Source organism: Electrona antarctica (genome assembly GCF_951216825.1).
Source record: "Electrona antarctica genome assembly, chromosome: 8".
NCBI classification, from domain to species: Eukaryota; Metazoa; Chordata; class Actinopteri; order Myctophiformes; family Myctophidae; genus Electrona; species Electrona antarctica.
In genome coordinates, this window is record NC_136789.1 from 5,014,050 (window position 1) to 5,030,815 (window position 16,766).

Here is a 16,766-nt window from a genome sequence, read left to right on the forward strand (position 1 = left end):
GGGGTCGTTTGTGGATAATGTTTGCGCTTCAAAGGCAGAGTCTCACGGCTGTACAAAGTTGCTAATTAAGACTGCACTCCCAACGCACGCATGATCAATCAATCACAGTTCTAATAGGCCTACTTATACTGACTGAATTACATCTGAATAGCAAAGCAATATTGAGAGATTACAAGTGACCTTATATAACCATTCAGCCATCTGGAGTAAACAAATTAGGAGGGGTTCAGGTAATATTAACATATTTATGGCCAATTTGCCAACAGTTTTACACATTTCTTCAGAAACACACACACACACACACACACACACACACACACACACACACACACACACACACACACACACACACACACACACACAGAGAGAGAGAGAAATCAAGAACAGTGGATCTATGCCGTAATTCAGGAAGATAAGGTTGAATGAATCTAGATTATATTAAGGAGTATATTAAGTATTAAGTATATAAAAGTGCTCAAAGGCTACATATTCAGTCAGACAACTCATCCCGAAAGTGAAGACAACTCACCCCGAAAGTGGCCGAAAGTGAAGACATCTCACCCCCGAAAGTGAAGATCTCACCCCTGGTGAGTTGTCCGGACGTTCGGGGTTAGATGTCCGGACAACTCACTTGGAGGGGCAAAAAGGGTGAGTTGTCTTGTTACCGTGGTAGAGTCCAAATACTATAGGACAAACGTCCTGAGTTAACCGTGCTCTACTGACAATAGTTTAAAGATGGAGTGCCACAATTTTTGTATTTTTCCAGTTTCTCATGTGTCTATGAGGTGACAGTACTTCATTAGACACCCTGGAGTCGTTTTTATGTGCAATGTTGTATTGACTTTGTATTTAGGGTTTCTTCCTGGAGGCTGTACCCTTGACAGTCAAACGGGCCAATGAAATAAACTGTAATATAGTGACAACACACTATCAGCCCCTCCTCTAACCCCTCCCCCTTTATCATACAACTACAGCTGTGGGTGCGGCTTCAGTTCAGGTGGATCACCACCCATCACCACCCACCAGGCAAACCAGGCCCACATAAAAGCATGATTTTAACAAATACTGTACACTTTTTGGAAAAAGTTCTTCCTCCTTATATTATAATAATACCTGATGATCATGTTTTAGGGTGGAAAAAATTTGTGGCACTCCATCTTTAATGAAAGATTCCTCCACAAACACATTTCTGTGTTGTCAACTTGTCAATGAGGACGTAGAGCCTTCGTCTTACTCCGTCCACCCAGTGACAAATATCACCAATTGTGTTCGTATACTATAGAGTATAGACGCTCAATAAAGCCGGATGCACCACGGTGGATTCGAACCCACAACCTCCGCGGTGGCGGGCAGGGCCATGGAGTGCCCACATGGACACACTCACTGCACTGCCAGGTATTCATTCATTCATTTTCTAACCGGCAGTATTTTTCAGTGAATCCCTTATTTAGAAGGTCCCACCAGAGCCCATAACATAAACTGGATGTGGGGAAATGATGTGTGTTGTGACAGACGCTTGTCTTTTCTTTCTCTCAGAGAAGACATTGTGTGGCTGCGATCGTCGGTTCTTTGGTTGTGGGCTGTTGAAAATTTCTAAATTATGACCGTTAGTCATTAATTATCCCGCTTATTACACTACTCACTAAATTACTTAATAAAAGTAACAACAAAAGAAAGTATTTAATTGCTTACGGTAATTAAAGTATTCCATTAATTTATGCCAGGTGTGGCCGTCCGTCCAGTGCAACACGGTCGCCTTGGAAAAGAACAAATACAATCAATTTTCGGTTACTGCATTGTCTATTTCTCGCATACGTGCGAATGGTTCCTTACGTCACGGTGTTTCTGAAAGGTGCACATAAGCGCTTCTCTCAAAACACGCTACAATGTAGCATAAGCACGCACGTAACTGGTCGGAGACAAGCCCCCTGAAGGGCTGGCTAACGTTGAAGCTGCCACTACCTACTGGCCAAAAGTGGAACTGCAGCACGTTCATGGAGGTGGACGGACGTTCAGTGACGTCATGTGCGTAACGCAGACCTCAAATTTGAAGTCCGCTCTCAACTTCCGCTCGCTCGAGCCATTGAGTTATAATGGTACTTCCGTCAGTCTTCCGGGTGCTTCAAAACGCCACTGAGCAACTTCTATTGAAATGAATATCAGGGGCGGGGCTGTCGCTCTGGTCCTCACTCTATCCTTTATAACTCTATGGTCAGAGAACCCTAGCAATCGACGCCGACTTAACCAAAAAATAATACAAATATGGCAAGTTAGCTAAAGTTCTCTAGATGATGCTTTGATTGATTGATTGAAAAATGTATTAACAGTTTGCAGAATTACAGTACATTTCAAGCACAAACTCAATACAAAGGCTGTTAACTGTGAGTGGACGACCCAATTAAGCATTACACTTGTTTCCAATAGGGTCCACCATGTTCAAATCATCAAAAACATTTAGAGACGTACAAATAGACACTTCTATATAGACAAAGGACAGAACAGGAATTCATCATAAAGGAGGTAAAAAGGGAAAAGAAACATATACAGTGAGGGAAAAAAAGGGGTGGGCGGTGGGGGGGATTCACGTTCAGCTCCGTTCATTTGTTTGTTTTCCTTGGAGGAGCTGCGTTGGGTCCCCAAGTCGGCTCCGTGGCCGTACCTTGAGTTGGCTGTGTGGCCGTGACCGTCTCTTGTGTTGTCCTTGCGTTGGGTCCCCAAGTCGGCTCAGTGGCCATACCTTGAGTTGGCTGTGTGGCCGCGACCGTCTCTTGTGTTGTCCTTGCGTCCGTGTTTGAGGGATTCCGATTTTACAGGGGCCAGTTTCGAATTGCAGCCGTCCGTAGGTGCCCTTTGAGAGCGGTTTTGAAGGAGTCAAGGGATTCGCATGTCTTAATGACTGTTGGTAGGGCGTTCCACATTTTGGTGGCATAGGAGCGAAAAGAATTTAGTCCCTTGTTTGTGCCGAATCTGGGTTGTACATGGTTCAGCACATTATGAGATTAAGAACACACATATCGCTGAGAAGGGTCTTACTAGCGTCCCAGGTCGCTCTTTCAAATTGCTGGGTGGAACAGTAGTGCGTAGTCTAAGGCCCCTTTCAGACGACGATGGTCTCCAGATAAAACGGCAAAGTCCCGTTGCGTTCTCAGTTTTTATTGACCCTTTACACGAGAACGCACACTTTATGAAAACGCTATAATATCGCTAGGTGGCGGTAACGGGCTGCCAAATAGACCAGTCACCCACGTTATGTACAAGAAGAAGAGCCAGCTCCCCCTTCACGCAACAGTTTCATTGTTCCCCGTGTCAATCACACTACAACACACACTACAAGTACACACTTCAACCCCCACTTTTCAATGACTTACATAGCTTGCTGTGTTAGGTGTTAGACTACGAGACCATTGTCCCCATTGGCCGTGAGTTCAAGCCTCACAGTGGACAGTTTTTCGCGATTTTTGCGGTCACTTTATTTTCTCACATATTAAAAACGCTACCAGATTAAAGTTAGGAATAAATAATACTGAGATAAATGTTAATTAATAGGTTAATAGGGGAGGGTGATTCCTTTTTGTTTAATCACCTGGGGAGTAGGGAGGGTGATGGTGACAGACAGCCCAGAGCATGCAGGCAGAGCGCGCCACGGGATGGTTATATATTTTATAATAGGCCTACATTAGGCTACATAAACGCTGCTGCCGCGGCTGCCACCTATCACAATTAAGGCATTTTATTTACATCATGGTTTTACATTCACCATCGCTGATGAGCAGCGCTTTGTAGGCGAGGAGGGGAGGCTTGTTCAGGAACTCCATTATATCATAATTATGCATCAATGTAATAATATATGCGCTGCGAGCCAACGTGAGCCATGATGTCATAAGTTTTGCGGATTCACCGTTTTGCCTGTTTACACGGAGAAGGGATAAAACGGCGTTCTCAAAGATTTCCACTCTGGGAGGTGGTTTCACTTTGATGCGTTTTCACCTCCTGAGAACACCCTTCTCGTCTAAAAGGACCCCAGCAAACGATACTTTATTTTGCCGTTTCTTATGAACACCATCCTCGTCTAAAAGCCACCTAAGAAGGCTTTCGGGGAAACTGGTTTGCTTTTAAATTAATTCATGTCCTTACGTGCTGTTAAGGAGACAGTAAGGCTATGCTCTAGTCTAGAGAATCTACGCAAGTGGTGTTTCCCAAAGCCAGTTAGGTCGCACGTAAAGCCTTTCGGGAAACGGGTTACCTGCTACATGCGGCCTTCTGGCGGCCTTAGTAGGCATGTGCTACACACCTGCATAAGCTACGAATGACCCAAAATCCCTTTGGGAAACCCGGCCATTGTGCGTTTGTTTACATGGCTGCCATATTGATACAGCACAAAACCAAGCAGCACAGGATGCGCAGGTGTTCTCAGCCTTTGATTAGACACCGGTCTGTTCTCAGAAATATCATCCAGAAATATTATTCCACACCTTACTTACAATTATTTTGTATTCACACAAAAAAAGTTGTGGACTATAAAAGTCCTGAGATAATGCGTAAACAGTTCTCAGGAACAATGCTAAACAATTGGCTGTGGCTGGTACTGCACTTCCTGTGACTCATTGTTTTCCCCATGGCTCACTGGGAAATGGAGTACGTTCCCAATAACCTCCCCCCCCCCCCCCCATTTTTCCCGTAACCTACACAATCCATGCCTCTTCCTGAAAACAACCTGCTCTAGCCTGAGGGAGGCGGTCTCGTGGATCTGTATAAATGGAGAGATTAACAGTGGAGGAAAAAGAAAGAGAGAGATTTGGCTTGTCTTCCTTTAACAGTTGTGTAAGAGCTGGCTACCAGCAAAAGGAATAATGATTCTATTCTTGTGTGCTGAACACTCCTACCCTACGGCTCTGTTCTCTAAAACTCCTAAACAACTTCTGCTTCAAGATCTCTCTCTCTCTCCCTCTCAATATCTCTCTCCCTCTCTCTCTTTCTCTACCACTCACTTGCCCTCTCCCACCCTTTATGGTCCTCTCTGTTTTGCACACTTTCACTCTCGCACCTACTTTCACTCTGGCCCTGCCTCTTGTCTCCTTCCTCTGTGTGTGTGTGTGTGTGTGTGTGTGTGTGTGTGTGTGTGTGTGTGTGTGTGTGTGTGTGTGTGTGTGTGTGTGTGTGTGTGTGTGTGTGTGTGTGTGTGTGTGTGTGTGTGTGTGTGTGTGTGTGTGTGTGTGTGTGTGTGTGTGTGTGTGTGTGTGTGTGTGTGTGTGTGTGTGTGTGTGTGTGTGTGTGTGTGTGTGTGTGTGTCCTTCATGTTGTTTTGCTCTCACTCCAAGCATGTGTCTCTACCCCGTGCCTGACTGTCCCCTTCTCATGGCCTCCTTAGCATGTGCGCGACATGGAGAAGAAGTTCCTGTGGTGTGCCTACTGGGTAGGCTTAGGTATCCTCTCGTCAGTGGGTCTGGGCACCGGCCTGCACACCTTCCTCCTTTACCTGGTAAGGAAATATTTCTAATACACTCTCCGTATTGCTGCTGCGCCAGAGCTGTTTGATCCATGCATGTTTATGACAGGGGCTCAAACGTAATTACAGTGGATGATAATGCATTGACGTAGGTCTTAAAGTCAGTGTTTAGCCTATGTGGGTTTGTTGCTAAGGCTTTAATGATGGGCACAACAAGCAACATAGTTAAAAGCTTATGGAAGACTCCCCATGTGTTGGAGGGGGGAGTACACGTTTGTGAGTGCATTTTCTTTTTCTTTTTTTTGCGTTTTTGTACGCACACGCGCACAGAATGGGGCGGTGTTGAATTCTCCAGCGGGTAGCCACACTGTTTTGACAGGCAGTCCAGGAACAAGCGCACTCACTGACCCCTCTGACTGAGTGCACACCAAGCCCCTAGGACTGGGAGGGGGGTCTGCGAGTATAGTGGCCAACTCTGGTACTACAGTTTGCCCCCCAAAAAAATATGTTTTCCTATACACAACCCAGAGAAAAACATACCTCTATTCAAATATTTATTTATTCATTTCATTTTTTTTATATTAAAAAAAATGACAAAAGGTGTCAGTTTTTTTAATTGTATTTGTGTAAGTTTCCGAGAGCACAGCAGAGTTCATTTTGTGTGTGTGACATCAGAGTACAAGCCTATGGGCTCTGGCTCATGAATGTGCAGGTTGGTTGTCTGCCTGGTGTACACAGCTTTGTTTACGTTAGGCACGGTTAACTCTTGATCAGTGCTGCTCATAACAACTGAGAGAATAGTGTTGACAAACATTTCCGCGAAATATTAGTCATTCAGATAATACTGTTGGACTTCATTTTGTCATAATCATTTAACTAACTGATGTTGGGGACCTCCAGTTGAGTGATGCATGGCTGAATGTGTTTGGTTTGGTGGGTCCGCAATATAAACTAAAACCTGAAAGACCCTGAACCCACATATTTGTCTACACTGCAGTATTGTGAAACTTTCACCCAGAGTTATAGCAGAATTACAGGTGATTCTGAGTTTCTTTTATTTCAAAAGTGTATTAATAAAGTATGCTCATAAAGTAAATTTTACTTGGTGATTAAGTAGCAAATATTTATAGATAAAAGATCAAAACAAATACGTGGCTAAGTTTATATTCTACCACTAAATCACTCCTCTCCTCCGCTCCGCTGTCCTTGCTCACTGGCCCCTCCCCCTTAGCTGGGTCTTTAAATACATCCATAGGGCACACAAGGATAAAAACATTCTCCCCTCCCTCACTGCTCGGAGTACTCTCCCTGTCATACCTTCGCTTAAACCTAATTTATACTTAGGCGTGCAACTGCACAAAGAAAAAATGGACAACATTTTCATTTTTCAACGCATCAGGTTATGTGGTCGTATGCAGGCCTACTTTAAATTAGGCTTTGCTCCCTGCTGTTTCTCTTACTCTCTCGCAATCTCACTTTATATTTTTCTCTCCCTCCCCTACTTGTTCTTCGTCCCACCTTCCTAATTTCTGTCAGTCTTCCTACTATTCTCTCGTACATTCTGTAACTCTGTCGCTGCCCCTCTTCTCCTCCTCCCTCTGTGTTCTGCTCACCCCTTCCTCTCTGTGTGTTGTTGATCAGGGGGCTGGCGAACAGGGCCCTTCCTCTCTGTGTGTTGTTGATCAGGGGGCTGGCGAACAGGGTTTCACAACATCTGGTTGTCTTTACTGCTCAGCGTATTACCTACAGTGAGCTCCCATCTGTCATCTAGGAGTCCACGGTCGCAGTTGTGTCCCTTTTTTGCCCCCAGTGAGGATGAACTGGAAAATGTTAAAGTATTTGTCCTCCATTGTGTGTTTTGGAATGCCAAACTTTTCACTCCCAAATGTAATCTGAGAAGTGTTTTTTTTTTTGTTTTTTTTCCTCAGTTGTGGCGCAGCTTACTTTTCTACAAGACAGTCCAAAGTAGGATGATACCATCTAGAGGTCATGTCTGGTGCTGCAGTTTCTGATGGGTCAGTGGGTTCATGAAGTGACGCACTTTAATAGAACATGAACCCAGAGTTGTTGTGTTTTGTGTTTTATAGAGGAAATCCTTGTTTATATAGGATTTGTGTCCTATCCACAAATGGCAACCTTAACTGCTGGTTAAAAAGCACAAACCCAGCCCAGGTTAGTGTAATTGAAGAGTGCAGCTAAGCTTCTCTGTTAAAGGCTCATGTCATTGGGGGTGACTGTTACTGTATGTTCTCTAACTGTAGCTTCCAAGTGGATGACAAAGCCTATGGCATGTGACGTCAGTACTGTGACGTCAGTACTGTGACGTCAGTTATCTCCATATTTGATCAAGGTTTCAGACTGATTTGAATGTCATTGACTCCATTAAAAAAAAGTAACAAAAAAAAGTAAATTATTAATATAAAAGATGAGACGGAGAAAAAAAAATCTGTTTGCAAAATTAGATTTGAGCCGAGGCTAGAATTAACAGATTGGATCTGTGGATATGCATTAGTCATCTTGATTGATTGATTGATTGATTGATTGATTGATTGAGTGAATTAATATTTTATTAACAATTTGCAAACAGAACAGCAAGTAAGGATAACACAAAAAAAGCCTTGATGTTCCCATTGGGTTCCAACTTCCAACATATTAGAACAGGCAGGTTTAATGTCCTTACACCATCAGGGAAACCACACGTTAGCTCAGAAGCGTACTAGTAATATAGTTTACTCTATCTACTACATCTACTCTGTGGCTCAGATTGCTTCTTTCGCACACTGCTGTTTATCAGAGGCATTGTGAAAGCACAGCACCTATTATCTTGATGTGGCATTTAATCTTTGATGCATGCGTAGTTGTGTACTACAGGAAGTAGGAAGTAGCCTCATTGCGAAACTTGCTCAGTAAAACTGTCTAAAGGCTGCCACTGTGGCGGAAGCTCTAATCATGATTTGAATTCATATAATATAAATTGGGAGATCGGGCAGAGGTGCTGGGGAAAATACCTGTCCACCACCATGGAGTCTAAGGGTTCCAATCACCATGGTACACCCGGCATGCTGAGCTTCTACATGAATTAACTCCGTTTGGGGAGGGAACCCAGGCAGGTAGGGTGATCTATCTTTGTCTTTACACACACCCCTACGGGCTGGGGCAGCACCTGTCAGCGGGGAATGTTGCACGGGAGGACTTGGATTGAGGCGCTATGTCATCCCAGCGGGGGCTCCTCACTGATAAGTGAGCCAGCAGTGGCAAGCAGTGGGAGGAATTAATTGGCATAATCATTACATTTGGAGAAAAAATACATTATATTCTTCATATAATTGAATTCCCTTTAAGGTCATCTCAGGAAATGTATTGAAAAAATAGGCCAGGAGCTTTAATGGCCAGTAGAGGGTGCCATTAGTCTTTAGGTGTAAATTTGCCAGTCTGCTGTTAGACAATCTGAAAGACCTTGAATATATTGTGTAGCCTATTATGTAGTCATTCAGAATAGCTACACAAACTATACAAGTTTAATTCTTGCCTCTAGCATTTCAGCTCTTTTCTGTAGTTATGTGAATGTGAGCAAATATAGATAATAAAAACAGCTGAGAAGTAAAACAAAAAGGGTAACAATAGAGAAGTTGATGATTGTCATAAATCAACTTTCAAAACTTCAAATCGATGCTTTGTCTCCTCAAAATAAGAGCAAAAGAAAGAAGAAAAACAGGGACATATACTGCACCATGGCCCAAATATTCTGTAATCTTATAGCTCTTCCTGTATTTCTGCCTGTAGTCGTGGCCCTCTCTTATTACATTGTAGAAAGGCTGTTTCTGGGCATGAATACTACTGGGTCTATTCACTATTCAGATCCTGCATAGGCACTCTAGTCCTTCATTTAGACAAAGTGTTCTACTCACATGACATCATGTGACTCAGTGTTGTCATATGACTTTCCTGCACTTTACAAATGTCATCATGCGTCTCTCTTTCCCCCCCTTTCCTTCAGTGATTTAACGTCTTTCAATGAGGCACACTTCCTAATTTCAGAAAGGGTGGTGCCATCGTACCCCACTCCCTGTGACCTCTTAGCAGTGACATGACTGGAATATTTTTGTATCACAGCTTACAGTACGTTAGTGCTTTGAGCGCAACAAATGGAAAAAATATAATCTATAGTAAATTCACAGGGGTGGCTCTGGTGTTGATGCAGGGCTGTGGAGATACCACTAGAGGGGGACAGGGAGCCAATAAAAACCTATCTAGAACAACAGACCACAGAATAGAAGTGGCGGCTTCCCTGCTCAATGATTTGTGCAATTGATGCCCCTGTGTCTTCTATGTTCACATCCTACTAAGATTGATGCCCCTGTGTCTTCTATGTTCACATCCTACTAAGATTGATGCCCCTGTGTCTTCTATGTTCACATCCTACTAAGATTGATGCCCCTGTGTCTTCTATGTTCACATCCTACTAAGATTGATGCTCCTGTGTCTTCTATGTTCACATCCTACTAAGATTGTTGATGCCCCTGTGTCTTCTATGTTCACATCCTACTAAGATTGATGCCCCTGTGTCTTCTATGTTCACATCCTACTAAGATTGATGCCCCTGTGTCTTCTATATTCACATCCTACTAAGATTGATGCCCCTGTGTCTTCTATGTTCACATCCTACTAAGATTGATGCCCCTGTGTCTTCTATGTTCACATCCTACTAAGATTGATGCCCCTGTGTCTTCTATGTTCACATCCTACTAAGATTGATGCCCCTGTGTCTTCTATGTTCACATCCTACTAAGATTGATGCCCCTGTGTCTTCTATGTTCACATCCTACTAAGATTGATGCCCCTGTGTCTTCTATATTCACATCCTACTAAGATTGATGCCCCTGTGTCTTCTATGTTCACATCCTACTAAGATTGATGCCCCTGTGTCTTCTATGTTCACATCCTACTAAGATTGTGGGCAATCAATGTGTGTTGACAGGAATGGTTGTGAGACAAAGATTATAATCGCTTCTTTATTTTCGCATGCACACACACACACACACACACACACACACACACACACACACACACACACACACACACACACACACACACACACACACACACACACACACACACACACACAGGAGCACATAACTGCACCTGTGACTGTATCGGCTACATTGACAGTGGAGGTCATTATAATCCGTTGGAAGTGGTTGAATCATCCACAAGCTGAAAACCATTTGTTTACCAGTACTAGCCTAATGTCACTGCTCTCATACCTTCTTTTCTTCTTCTCTTTTTCATACACAGGGAACGGGTTTAGCGATGAGTGACTCTGTAAATATTTTTGAAGAGATCTCATCTGAGTCATCCCCACATTAAATTACTTTCAGTAATGGCTGTTGCCATTAAGTCATTATGGGCAGCTTGAAAGTCATTGTGCTCGACGTTAAATCCACAGCAACAAAGAATTAAAGTTGTTAAAATTGAAGCTGTACACATTGCTGTTTACACAAAAGCAATCAGGGTAGTCTTACTCTCCGCCTCTCCTCTTTCACTATGCTTCTCTATCCCTTTCTGTCTGTCTCTTGGTGTCTCCCTCTGTCAGTTTTCAGCTGTTTTATTAGTTGTTTTGTTTTTCTGAATATTAACACTATGTTATGTAACTTATGTTGTACTGCAGGATCAGAAAAACGTCTGGTCGTGTTTATAGCCTGTTTATGAGTCGTGATTTACTATCCCTTGTCTTTCAAAAATAAACCAGTGGCTCATCTAAATAAAGACACATTCTGTAGTTTTCTATATTCAGCTTCTTTTTAGGATCGCCAAATTACATGTTGCAGAGGAGGTTTGTGTAGAATATACAGATTTTCCCCAGCAAGCCCCCTGAAATTAAGTTTGGGCTATGTTGGTAATTACCAGCAGCACAGCTTTAATTAGCACCAACTATCTCTGCGAGCGCCTAGCAGGTTTGAGAGTATGGGTTCCACAAACTGACCTGTCAGTAGGCGATTGTCGTTACTGACACAGTCATTCTGGGAACCCCTACCACACACACACACACACACACACACACACACACACACACACACACACACACACACACACACCGCTGTACAAGCCAACAAAGTTCACTTGAACATAATGTCATATAATACTAGGGCAATCCACTTGCATATTACATTCTTGGTGGGTGTGGATGGGTATACTGTGGGTTTACTCAAACAGTGAGTGAAACTGTAGCACTCTGCCAGTACGTCTGACAAAAGATCAGTGTGTGTGGGCACTGGGCAGGGTGGTGTTGTGCCTTGCTTACCTGTCCATTGTGTGCCAGGCCAGTGACAATGCTGACCAATAGCCAACTCTCTGTCTACATATCAGATCATGGCTCCGCTCAAGGACAATGCAGTCCCTCCTCACAAACATGAACAAAAAGCTGTGTTTCTTTGTTTAGAGCAGTGACTCAGAAGCCTGCCCTTTATAGTGCCTGCCTGTATATGTTCTCAGCATAACTGCCTGCGCATGAATGGCTAATATGTGCTTGCTGTGTCAATGTGACGAAGGCATCACATAATCATCCATCCATTCACCAGGGGTGAGAATCAACGCTTTGTGTGTTACCCAGCGCGTCAGACACTGACACCGGGATCAAGTTCAGTAACCCTTTGAAAGGCTGAAAAGCTGCTCTTGACTCACTACTGACTGGTTGAAACAGATCCCCTGCTTTAACTTCAGCACCTCTTAAATTAAATTCAAAGCCATTCATTTTTAACTCTATCTAGATAGTGTGTCAGAACGTTAATTTTGATACCCCTCCTACAGAATGGCAGTATTAGTTACAGTAGTATCATAAATATAGCTATTAGTTACAGTAGTATCATAAATCTAGCATAAATATAGCATTTTACATATTAGGTTAGCTAATAAACCCCAGAGAGGTTCATTGTTCAACTTTAGTTTTCAATAATAAAAAGCACAAAGAAATTGCTTCCTATATAAAAAAACAAACAAAACTAAAACAACTAACGACAAAAAACAAGTGGCACAATTGCATTCATTCAGCATTTCTATTAATTCATTATTTTCCTCATAAGGTCAGAGGCGTGGATCTGAATAAGTGTCTTGTGACTTACTCATGTAGCCCAAACTCAATCAAAGATGAATGCCGCAGATATGTGTAAATAGGAGCTGGTGAGTGTGTGTGTCTGTGTGCTTTTCTAATGGCCTCTCAATCTTAACTGTCACACCGTAACCATCCAAAGCATGCGCCTGTCTGTCTATGTCTGGGACGCCCCAGGAGTACTGTTAATACCAAGTACAATAACCCCTCACTGTTCAAGACAACCTCCAATGCGCACATGTGCACACATGCACTTACACACACACTTCCCACAGGAAGCAAATCGCAGACCAAAGTGGGCTTAGTGTGTAGCCAGTCTGAAATTGCACCACCCGTTCTGCCACACCAAACCAAACCAGACCAGAGCTGGCAGGCATGCGGATAAGGGAAACGTCCACTGTCCATAAATTAAGTTAATGTATAACATTCCTTTAGTTGCTTTGTAGACAGCCAACGAGATTGCTATTTGCATTTATCATGGTAATTGTATAATTATTATTAAATAATATTTTATAAAAATATATTTTTTAAGTAGTAACATTCCTCGTGATAATAGCAATTGTTGCTACAACTGTATTCTCTAAAGTTCCCCCAATATGTTCCATGTTATATCCATTCATGTACCCTTATGTTGGGATTGCAGCAAACTGAATTATTAAATATTGGCTATTTTTTAAGCATTCAATATAAAAAAATAGTATTATGCAGATACATAGCATAATAGCTTCCTCCAGTGCAATCCTTACAATACAAAAATTGCAATGAACAGATTACCCATTAACAGCACAACACCCCCACCACATCAAATCCATCATATAAACATTCCACCAGACCGCATTGTATCCTCAATCAGGGATGGATTTCTGGACAAATTTAAAGAATGGACCCCACTCTTTTCCAGTTTGACACAATCCAGGATGTCTCTTATAAAGTGAGTGAGCCGCAGGGAGAAGTAGGTGAATACACAGGACTACAATGGAAACGAGCTCTTAGGGCTTTTTGTATTATTCTTTTAGCACCATTGTATAATCGTACCACTGTACTATTTGCAAACTGTGTTAAAGTATTCAATCAACAATCAATGATTTCCAATTAATCAAAATTAGTCTCCTGGCCAATAGAGTGAAAATACCAAAACATATATTTTTAAAATTAGGGAGTGAAGGCAGTGCGGGGAAAACCCAAACTAAGCATCCAAAGTAGTAGGTTCCACTCTTTACCCCAGTATCTAGTAAAGTAGTAGGTTCCACTCTTTACCCCAGTATCTAGTAAAGTAGTAGGTTCCACTCTTTACCCCAGTATCTCAGATACAGAATGAAAGACGTACAATAATAGTGTGTTCAAATGTTCAAATCTTGATTAGCAGATCAACATTACGCAATATTATTACTACACAATTGGTGATTCATTGTTATTGCTTCATATGTTATTGCTTCATTCAATAACCAACAATTAAAATACTTTCTACATACTTCAAAATCACAACAAAACAAAAATCTATGAACGCTCCATAGATTAATGTAAAAGAAAGTTATTCACATACATTGCATTTTTATCATGTACTGTACAACATTAATTATCACAATTTTACAATTAGTTGCAGTGCAAAATAATGTTCTCATTTCAGAGTATCTTTATGTTGCTACACACGCACTCTCGCGCGCGCGCGCACAAACACACACACACACACACACACACACACACACACACACACACACACACACACACACACACATTCACTTCTGTAAGTGATGATTCGTTTTTTTGTTAAATAGTTATATTCTCATAGCAATTGTAGACTGTTCAGTAATGAGGGTTGTCTCATCTGTCTAGAAAATACATTTTCAGGTAGTGATGATACCAATTTAATCCAGTCAGGAGAAATAACTCTTATAGGATAAAGGATAATTGGGAATTGGGAGTGATGAAAAAAAAACTGGAATTGGAATATGAACAAATTGAAGCTGATGATAAATAGTTCCTCTCTTCTGATTGGATTAAATTGATGAACCACCCGAAAATGTATTTGTTAAAGACGCTATGAAATCAATAATCAACATTTTAAAGTTTTTAAAATCCATTTTTCTTATGCTTCACTGTACATTAATTATGATATATGACACACATTACGTCAGCCATCGCCTTGGGGCAGGCCAATGAAATATTACATTTGTATTTATTCTTATTGAATATTCATAATAATCTATATAAAACATTCCCTTTTGAATCTCTAAGTTTATGCTAATTAAAATGCTAAAATTGCTATTGTTGTTTTGCGGCCGACACAGCCGGCTATTGCTGGCCGCTGGCTGGGAACCGGCTCGGAACAAACAGGTGCGGGGAGAAATGGAGACAAGCGCATTGCGGTACTCTCACAGCCTGTTTCTAAACAAACTATTCATTTCATCTTATAAATAGGTCACATTTTATATTGATTAATATTACATCTACAGCTGCTAGTTTAAATACTTTTGAAAATGTGCACTTCTAACAGTCTGGCTGAGTTTCTTCACATGAGTGTAAAACACGACACGATGGGTCCCAATGGGTACTGTAAACGTCACTCAATGTCCATGACTTGTCCCGCCCTATAAAACTGTTTTTACCGGAAACTCATCATGGTAGAGCAAATATTATGATTTCTAGCTTGTCATGGTCTGTATTTCTGGGTAGAATGTCTACGGATATTCACACAATATAAAATAAATGTCCAGAACATCGATACTATATAATAATATATTTCTAATACTCAATAACAATTGAGTGTTTCTTCCAGAAATTATACTGCTCCAATGTGATGATGCCAGCGTTATAATATCTACCCGGAAATGATGATTTGGTCTATAGAAATTATTATCAGAATGTGGATCTTTAACTTTAAAAAAAAAAAGATACTCTTAGTTGCATAGTACCCCCCCCCCCCACCCCCCCTCTCTTTCCAGACTCCATCAAAGAGACTGACCAGGGCCTCATCTAAATTAAAGAGACTGACCAGGGCCTCATCTAAATTAAATAGCCATCAATGTTTGCCGTTTCTATTGCCTCTGGCCGCATCCTATCAAAGAATGTGGTTAGCTGGTTTTGATAGCAACCATGAGTGGACCACCATGTCTAATGTTGCTTAATTTTTAAATTGACCACGACAGCCTGCACACAGACCTGTTAATGACTGGACCGCTATATGTGGTCACTTTATGGTCAGCCATTAAGGTCTGGTTTGGGGGGCTCTACTTAAGGCACCATAAACCAACAAGGCAAGTCTTGGCCATGGTAGAGAGGACTGCTATGTGCCATGCATGTCTACATGGTGGAGAGGACTGCTATGTGCCATGTCTACATGGTAGAGAGGACTGCTATGTCTACATGGTAGAGAGGACTGCTATGTGTCTACATGGTAGAGAGGACTGCTATGTGTCATGTCTACATGGTAGAGAGGACTGCTATGTGCCATGTCTACATGGTAGAGAGGACTGCTATGTGTCATGTCTACATGGTAGAGAGGACTGCTATGTGTCATGTCTACATGGTAGAGAGGACTGCTATGTGTCATGTCTACATGGTAGAGAGGACTGCTATGTGTCATGTCTACATGGTAGAGAGGACTGCTATGTGTCATGTCTACATGGTAGAGAGGACTGCTATGTGCCATGTCTACATGGTAGAGAGGACTGCTATGTGTCATGTCTACATGGTAGAGAGTACTCTATGTGCCATGTCTACATGGTAGAGAGGACTGCTATGTGTCATGTCTACATGGTAGAGAGGACTGCTATGTGTCATGTCTACATGGTAGAGAGGACTGCTATGTGTCATGTCTACATGGTAGAGAGGACTGCTATGTGCCATGTCTACATGGTGGAGAGGACTGCTATGTGCCATGTCTACATGGTAGAGAGGACTGCTATGTGTCATGTCTACATGGTAGAGAGGACTGCTATGTGTCATGTCTACATGGTAGAGAGTACTCTATGTGCCATGTCTACATGGTAGAGAGGACTGCTATGTGTCATGTCTACATGGTAGAGAGGACTGCTATGTGTCATGTCTACATGGTAGAGAGGACTGCTATGTGTCATGTCTACATGGTAGAGAGGACTGCTATGTGCCATGTCTACATGGTAGAGAGGACTGCTATGTGTCATGTCTACATGGTAGAGAGGACTGCTATGTGCCATGTCTACATGGTAGAGAGGACTGCTATGTGTCTACATGGTA

At 42.1% G+C, this 16,766-nt stretch overlaps 1 protein-coding gene across 3 annotated transcripts in view; it reads left to right on the forward strand.

Moving 5' to 3' along the window:
- LOC306928488 (vacuole membrane protein 1-like) overlaps window positions 1-16,766 on the forward strand; it is an 84,510-nt gene that overhangs the window by 5,709 nt on the left and 62,035 nt on the right. For all 3 annotated transcript variants that reach the window (XM_079508647.1, XM_079508649.1, XM_079508648.1), the window contains one exon: window positions 5,369-5,479. In XM_079508647.1, the coding sequence (XP_079364773.1) occupies window positions 5,369-5,479 (111 nt within the window). The remainder of the gene's footprint in view (window positions 1-5,368; window positions 5,480-16,766) is intronic.